The sequence below is a fragment of the Apium graveolens genome, chromosome 7, assembly GCF_009905375.1.
Source record: "Apium graveolens cultivar Ventura chromosome 7, ASM990537v1, whole genome shotgun sequence".
Lineage (NCBI taxonomy): Eukaryota > Viridiplantae > Streptophyta > Magnoliopsida > Apiales > Apiaceae > Apium > Apium graveolens.
Genome location: NC_133653.1, coordinates 25,036,729 through 25,045,562, shown reverse-complemented (window position 1 = coordinate 25,045,562; position 8,834 = coordinate 25,036,729). Strand labels below are relative to the sequence as shown.

Here is an 8,834-nt window from a genome sequence, read left to right as displayed (position 1 = left end):
TGAATTGTAGTTGGTTTGAATTTGGTTGTGATTGATTTGACGTCGGGATGTTCGACGGGTAGGCCGATAAACAAAGGAGACGCTGCCCGATTTTCGAGAAATTAATTCCGAAAAATACAGGAACGTACCCTATAATTATCGGAGACGTCGAACGAGGAAATATAATTACATTATACGAACCCAAATTAAGTGTCGTGACAAAATATTTTATAAATAATTGATCACCCTATTTTCCAAAATGACGAGTGTGCGTACTTTCCGAAAATAAACACCAAACCAAATTTCGAAGATGTGAACCATAATTGCTATGTGTATTTCAGTAATATGAGTTGGGTTATGAAATCGTATGGGTAGAATAGGATAGTGGTGTTATGTTAAGCGAGACAATTATCTGAATTAGGGTATTTCAACCCTGTAGGTAGGGGTGAGCAAAAATTTTCCGAAACCGCCCAAACCACCCGTTTCAAACCGTCCAAACCGAAATTTACGGTTTTATAACGGTTTGGATTGGTTATGGTTTCATTTTTTTAAAAACCGAAAAATAATGGTTGGGTTTGGTTTTGTATTTTATATTGACCGATATAACCGAACCGCAAACCGATAACCAAACCGCCCGTTATACCCGGACCACCCGAATAAATAAATAAATATAAATATATATATATATATATATATATATATATATAGATATAATATTTAAGTGATAGTGTGATTGATACAATAGGGAATAGACACTGGAATTTAAAGTTTTAAGTGTTATATACTTATATGGGCCGACCCATTATCTAATTTGCATACGGCTTTGTACTTGAAAAGATTTCACAGTTTTAATTTTTAATCTCTTGAGTCACTTAGTCTCTCACTCTCTCTGTCTAAGTTTTAACCCTAAAAAAAGCCGCTCCCTCTTCACTTTCTCTCAAACACATAACAATTCTACATTTCTAGAGTTTTAGGTCTACACTTCTACATCTCAAGTCTCACTCAAGCCTCTTTCAAGTCTTGATTACTCATATATTATAGGTTTGATTTCTAATTTTTATGCTTGTTAGTTATTCTTCTTCATTGTATATTTGTATATATAAATATAATATATATCTTCATTCTTTGATTTCGAACTTGAGTTTCTTTGATTGGATTGCTTTGGATTGATTTAGTTTCTTTGTTATTTCTTGAACATTATCATATTTGTTTGATAAAAGTCCTGTGAGAACACATATGTTTAAATTTTATTGTATGGTAAGTTCTTTTAACTTATCAATTTCACTTGTTTAATAATGCAGAGAATACAATTATGTCGAGTCCATCGATTAATATTGTGGAACCTGAAATCAGTGAAGTTCCCCAGACTGTACCTCATGTCGCCACTGGATCAAATGCTGATAATCACATGGCAGAAGCAACAGGTCAAGGAACTGAGCCACAATGTCCGCAACCTCGATCTACAAAAAAAAGAGGGCAAAGGTCAGATATTTGGAAAATATTTACCATGAATCCAATTGATGATACGAAAGCTATTTGTAATTATTGTAAGAAGGTCTATGTTTATGAAACAAAAAATGGAACTAGTAGCTTATGGCACCACGCAAACCAGTGTGTCAAGAATCCTAACAAAAAGGCAAACAAAAATCAGCCTATGCTTACATTTGAAAAGAAAAAGGAGGGAACAGGTGGCACCCTTAAGTCCCATACTTTTAATTTTGAAAAATGTAGAAAAGCATTAGCAGAAATGGTAATAATCGATGAGTACCCTTTCCGAATGGTTGAAGGTCAAGGCTTTGTCAAATATACTAATTGCTTAGAGCCTAGGTTTGTCCTTCCATCCAGGTGGACTGTGGCGCGGGATTGCATTAAAGTTTATAAGGAAGAAAAGAAAAAATTAAAGAGTGTAATTAAAGGGAAGCGTATAAGTATGACCACAGATTGTTGGACTTCTAATCAGAAGATTAATTATATGTGTTTAACTGCCCATTGGATAGGTGATGACTGGATACTACAAAAAAAAATTCTGAATTTTCGGCAAGTTGTAAGTCATAAGGGTTTTGTACTAGGTAAAGTGATTGAGAAATGCTTGTTAGAGTGGGGGATTGATAACATATTGTCATTGACAGTTGATAATGCAACGTCAAATAATGATCTTGTTAAGTACTTGGCAACCAAGACAAAAAAATGGAACTCTTGTATTGTAGAGAATGAGTTTCTACATGTTAGATGTGCTGCACACATCCTAAATTTGGTTGTAAGGGATGGCTTAGAAGAAGAAATCGCATCTGTGGAAGCAATTAGGAATGCTGTTAAGTATGTGCGTTCTTCGCCGGCTAGGTTGGATACATTTAAAAGGTGTGTTGAGATTGAAAAAATTAAATCTAAGTCTCTCCCATCTATGGATGTAGACACTAGGTGGAATTCCACCTATCTAATGTTGGAGAGTTCGGTTGATTTCGAAAAGGCATTTGAGAGACTTGAAGAAGAAGATAAGGGATATAAGACTTATTTTGAAAAAAAAACTAGAGGACCGCCTAAAAAGGATGATTGGGCAGCTGCTAGGATGTTTGTTCAGTTTTTAAAACTCTTTTATGATTGCACTATCTCTTTTTCAAGTTCATTATCCATCACGTCTAACTTGTTCTTTAATGAAATGCTTCAAGTGCATGATATGATAAAATGGATGATCAGCTCAAGTAGTTTCATGGATAATAGAGGAGGTGCAGAAGAAAAAGAAACACCTACTGGCCTAGATATGTATGCGATTTTGATGTTAGAAAGGTCAAGGGCATATGAGAATGATATGATGGCAGAAGAATCAGACAATAACAAGTCTGAGTTAGAAATATACTTCTTGGACAGATTTGATCCCCAAGTGAAGGAGCTAGATGTGCTTTTATGGTGGAAGGTTAATGCTGTCAAATATCCCATTCTTTCAAAAATGGCATGTGATGTGCTGGCTGTTCCGGTATCGACAGTGTCATCAGAATCTGCATTCTCTACTGGTAGCAGGGTCATTGACAATTTTCGGACTAGTTTACTCCCCAAAACAGTGGAAACATTACTTTGCGCTCAGAGTTGGTTAAAGACCCCAAAACAGCCTGTACAACTCCGTGAAATGCTTCTAGACTTGGAAAAATATGAAGAAATAGCGCAAGGTACAAAGTAATAAACTGTGTATTATTACAAGCACTGCCTGTCATTACTTTTGTGATTATTAATATGAGATGCTGACATGTTGTAACTGTTTGATATTCAATTATTACAGATTTAGATGAGGCTGTTGAGGCCGGTGAAAAAGATGGTATTTAACAAGTAGATGGAGATTGAACAGACCCTGCAAATCAACATGCTAAATAATTCAGATTTATGGTTGTGTACTTGTGTGATGGACTCATGGAGTCATGCTAAAGACTGTAATTTTATATTTGGTTGTAATTTGATTTTTTATTTATGTTATGTAGTCAGTAGTCAAGACTATTAGTTCTATTTCTTTTGGTGTTAGTTCCATTTCTTTTTTTTTGAAAGCCACCTCCAGACTGGTATGCCTTTTGACAGCGCCTACACATTGCAAATTGCAACCCATGAACTGATTTGTCTTCTCCTTCCATACATATATGATATATTACATTTATGGGCAGGACACACAAAAAATTCCCCAGAATGGATTTTCAGTTAAAGTTCTTTAGTTTTCAATGTATCACAAGGCTGGAGGAGTTCGGCAACACAATTTGGATGGTAGAAATGACCACAATCTGCATTGGCACACTGGAAGACCTACAATGGCGAGAATTTTTGTCAGCATAACATACTTGTCCATTTCAGACTTACATTTTTATTTTAACGGTTTAAAACCGAAACCGCCCAAACCGAACCGTTATAATTTGGGTGGTTATGGTTATATACTAATGGTCATGGTTACGGTTATGGTTGGCCGGATTGAAAAACCGAAAAATATGGTTATGGTGGTTTTGTTGTCCAAACCCAACCGTTTCATCCGATGCTCACCCCTACCTGTAGGCAGGGGAGGAACTAGGGGGACCGAAGGGAGCCCCGGTCCCCGCCAACTGCGGAATAACCCCAAAATTTTAATATAAAATTTTAAAATTTACTATCAAAAACTTTTTTGGTCCCCCTAGATTTAAAAAAAAATTGAAATTGATAATTGATTATACAAAATTTTATTGATTTTGTTAATTATTTCATTCAAAATAATATTGATTAGATGGAAATTATGAAATTTGTTTATTAATCTTAATATTGATATGATGGTGCCAGTAATATGCGTGATGAGTGGAATGGGCTGCAAGCCTTGTTTCTTAAAGATTGTCCTTATGCATATTACATTCATTGTCTAGCACATCAATTACAATTAGCACTTGTGGCTGCAACAAGAGAAGTACCTCAGATTCACACTTTCTTTCAAAATATGGTCTTTATTATCAATGCGGTTACTAGTTCTTCTAAGCGGCATGATGACTTGCAAGCTAATCAAATTGCTGAAATTGAACATTTAAAAGAAATAGAAGAGATTCAAACAGGTAAAGGTCTCAATCAAATTGGAACATTACAACGTCCCGGAGATACTAGATGGAGTTCACATTTCACTGCTATATGTAGTTTGATAAAAATGTATGGTGCTACTCGCTTGGTTTTAATTGACATTGCTGCTCAAGGGATAACTTTTTCTCAACGAGGTGATGCTTTAAGTGCTATTAAAATGTTAATGTCTTATGAATTTGTGTTTATTTTACATGTAGTTAAGAAGATAATGGCTATTACTGATCTACTTTGTCGAGCATTACAACAAAAGTCTCAAGATATTTTAAATGCCATGCATCTGGTTTCTACAACAAAGATGTTGATTCAAAAATTGTGAAGTGATGGTTAGGAGAGTCTCTTAGAAAATGTGAGATCATTTTGTGAACGACATACTATCTTGATTCCAGATATGAATGCTCCTTATTTTGATGTGCTTAAATCTCTTCGTCGACAAGGAAAACAAAAGCAAATGGTGACAATGGAACATCATTACCGAGTAGAAATCTTTACAGCTGCCATGGATCAACAATTACAGGAGCTAAACAATAGATTAAGTGAACAAATGACGGAGCTTCTCATTTTAAGTGCATTACTAAATCCTAGGGATGGTTATAGGTCTTTCAACATAGAGAACATTTGCAAGTTAGCTGAAAAGTTTTATCCAGAAGATTTTTTGGGAGATAAAAAAATCCATCTACAGTGTGAACTACAACATAATGGGTTAGATGTTCCGGTTCATCCAGATTTGAAGAATTTGTCTACTCTTGGTGATTTATGTCATGGATTGGTAACCACAGGGAAAACTGACATGTATCCATTAGTTGATAGACTATTAAGGCTTGTCTTGACTCTTCCAGCATCTACTGCAACATCTGAACGAGCTTTTTCTGCTATGAAAATTGTGAAAACAAGTCTTCGCAATCGAATGGAAGATGAATTTCTTAGGGATTATTTGATAGTGTATATTGAAAAGGAGATTGCGGAGACCATTTCTGCCGAGGAGATCATTGATTCTTTTTATTTGATCAAAGAAAGGCGTGCACATCTCAAATAAATCGGTATGTTTTCTACTTTTATTTATTTTGGTCCCCCCCATGTTAGATTCCTGGTTCTGCCCCTGACTGTAGGTCCTAGTCGGAAGACCCGAGGCGTGACGTTGGACTAGGAATGATTTAGTAATTAATTATCAGACTCAACAAGATTCCAATCAAAGGACACAAAGGATAGGGTTGTATCCAAAAGGGGATAGTAGTTTGACGATAAAGATAAACGTTCAAGGAAATCCAAAAGTCAATTGATAATAGTGGTTAAAGCTTCTCGAGACAAGTATTCCTGAACTTTCTTTTAAAATACTGCAATTATTTCTTCGTTCCTATTATAAGTTCAGAATAGTTAAATGTTTTACATTTCGCTATAATTACTCTTATTATGCATGTTCTTTTCATTATTGCTCCTATGATTCGATTGCTCTCTTGAGAAAATACCCACTCTTTCGGGTTATTTGCGAACCCTGAATTGGGATGCTTTGAATTCAAAATGATTTGACATCAAAATACTCCATGGGCTGGATAATGATGATGTGTGGGATTAAGTTTTACTTAATCCTAAGGACCGGGACATGACCGGTGTCTTGAGATGGGCCGTAGTGCCTGGGAACCCGACTGGATCTATATAGGTAGGTATAGATCTGCATTGTATCCTGACTGATCAGCAGGATATAGATGTGAACTAGTGTCTAGTCTAATTTTTTGTTGATAGCCATTAACGGCATTCTCTCTCGAAAGGTTTTATGATTCCAAAACCGGACAAAACCCTGATTCAGGAGATGAACCGGGGAATCGCTTGTCATTTTTGGATTTATAGTTAAAGGCTGTTGACAGCCAACGTTTATTCGCTCAACTCACTCAAATAAATAGAATTGTTTAAAATTGTTTAAAGATTTTGTCCAAAAAATTTCCTTTGGTATTAATGTTTGAAACTCAAATTATATACTTGCTGGACATTTTTGGCTCACTCTTGCTTTCTAAATTTTTATTTCTTCCAGAAACAGATAAGGATAAAAGTGAATAGTTTTGATAGACAGCAGAAGTTAGAGAAATTTCCGTTGTGAAAGGTTGAAGATGTTAGAAGAATATGACAAGAGCATTATTTCAAAGGTATTTACACTTGTATTCTAGTTATTATGAGTTGTAGAAGGTCAGATTCTTGTTTCATACCATAACCTGTAAACGATCCGGATTCAAGGGGTAATTGAATATTTTTTTATTTTATGTAAAGATTGTTTCGTGGCACCAAATCTTGACCCCGGATTTGGATTGTTACAAGTTGGCATCAGAGCTACAGGTTATTGGTCACTGAAATAAGAATAGGTGAGCGTAAGATAGGAATAATAGACCATCTGAGGTAGGAAAGACCCTAGGCATACTCATGTTAAGTTGAGTTGAGTGCGAATTAGAGTTGGCAGATCTGATATGGAGTTGAAAGATAGGATTGTTGAGAAAGTGTAAGGCAAATATCGTAACGTTATAGGTATATTGAGTTTTCAGATCCTATAGTAATGAGGAATAGACAGATCGACAGAGATTGGGTATGTTACCCTATTTTCATGTGGTTTTAAAGAAAATGTGATTGAGTCTTGTGAGAACTTCGTGTAAGAGAGGCTAGGTGAGTTTTGGGTACGATTTAACTTAGAATTAGGTAGTAGGACGAGCTTCACGCTGGAGGCAACGAGTTGATGGAAGCTGATGAAGAACCAACATTACACGTTTCGAAGGCACCACCATTACGAGAAGATTCTTATCATTTATCGGGAGTTGCGCAAGGAATGATATCTACCTTACTAGGTATAGGTAAGACTAGCAAGAAGATGCGACCCTATCTATAAACCGAACGTCGAGTCGCATGCGTGGTTGCAAGCATAACATCAAGGACGACGACATGAATGTTAAAGACAGTACTAAATGTCAGCGTTGCAGTAGAATTACGAATAAAATGATATATGACGGTAAATGAAGTTTCGTCGACTAATAAGTACGAGCAGAATCCAAGGAAAAGTGGAAGAGATGCCAAAGTGGAGAGACCCTTATATGGGCATTCTTTTAATTAGACATTTCATTGGTAAATCATAAAAATAGCAAGTAACTTATATAGTAATGACGACTAAATAGTTGATTTCCAAAACTTTAAAATGAGATTTCGGAAAAGATTTTCTTAATCAACTTTCAGAGGATTTTTGCATGAAATGAGTTTTACAATTTGGTTGTCAAATTACTATTTATGTTCTTGTTATTATAAACAGAGAATGACCTAAAAAGAAGAATGGAATTAGATTCAGTGTTGTTAGTCCGAAGGATCAAGTAGACCCACCAACAGGGAGAAAGTTTAAAGTTCCGTGAAAAACGAACATGAATTTTGTTTAATAATATTAATAATTGAATCAACATGTTAAAATATTATTTACCTAATTCATGAAATTATTAAAATTTAATAAGATTCGTGATTCGAGCGGTTAGAGGGTGATTGAAGGAAATGAAAGAATCTTTCAGATGATTGGAGAATAATAATGTTCCTATCGACGAAGTTGAGGCGTTGCGTGATCAATGGTTATTTTACGCGGCATAAATGGAATCTGAAGCAGTGGTTATAAATTTCGCAAGGACGCAATTATGATCAAATCATTAAAGTGTTTAATGTAGAGGCATTTCCCGACGGTATTTCGAAGTCGTATTGTGACCGAAGCTGCGAATCTCTCATTCGAATAATTCCTGAGGACATACGTAAATGATGCGTGAATGGTGACCAACAGTGACCTGCAATGTCATTCTTTTACAAATACGATAGCTTATATTCTTCTTGATTTCTGAATACGTATGGGCTTCTTCTATTGATAAATCGTAGGAGGCAAAAATGAAACAAAATTTATTGTATTCCTTCTGAATTATTTCTCTCCTTAAAATTATTAATTCCTGATTGAGACAAACAGTGTTGTGGTACAACGCTTTGTCGAAATGACGAAGAGTCAGGTGGGACGCCACCTAATCATGTGTTGTATGTCATATAGTATGAAAGACTGGCCATCTTGAGTACGAATATGGTTGTCTCATTCACATCTAAATCTTCGCTCATTCTTCTTCCTTCAATTTATTAATTTACGGATTCTTCCAACTGTTTGTTGCATTGTTATTCCTTATTCAGTTTTCAATCAAAATCATATTCACAAACTCTCCTCTTGCGTTGAGTCTTACAAAAGAAATAGAATAGTCTCGTGCGACAGGTAGAATTACATGTCGAAGGAGGATATGATTGCAAGC

At 35.5% G+C, this 8,834-nt stretch overlaps 2 protein-coding genes across 2 annotated transcripts; both read left to right on the top strand.

Moving 5' to 3' along the window:
- Nucleotides 1-4,264: 4,264 nt before the first annotated feature.
- Nucleotides 4,265-4,861, top strand: LOC141673415 (uncharacterized). Its single transcript, XM_074480159.1, has one exon. It carries the CDS (start codon nucleotides 4,265-4,267, stop codon nucleotides 4,859-4,861), a length of 597 nt encoding a protein of 198 aa, XP_074336260.1.
- A 72-nt stretch (nucleotides 4,862-4,933) lies between these two features.
- Nucleotides 4,934-5,578, top strand: LOC141673413 (uncharacterized). The gene has a single exon (XM_074480158.1). It carries the CDS (start codon nucleotides 4,934-4,936, stop codon nucleotides 5,576-5,578), a length of 645 nt encoding a protein of 214 aa, XP_074336259.1.
- Nucleotides 5,579-8,834: the final 3,256 nt, after the last annotated feature.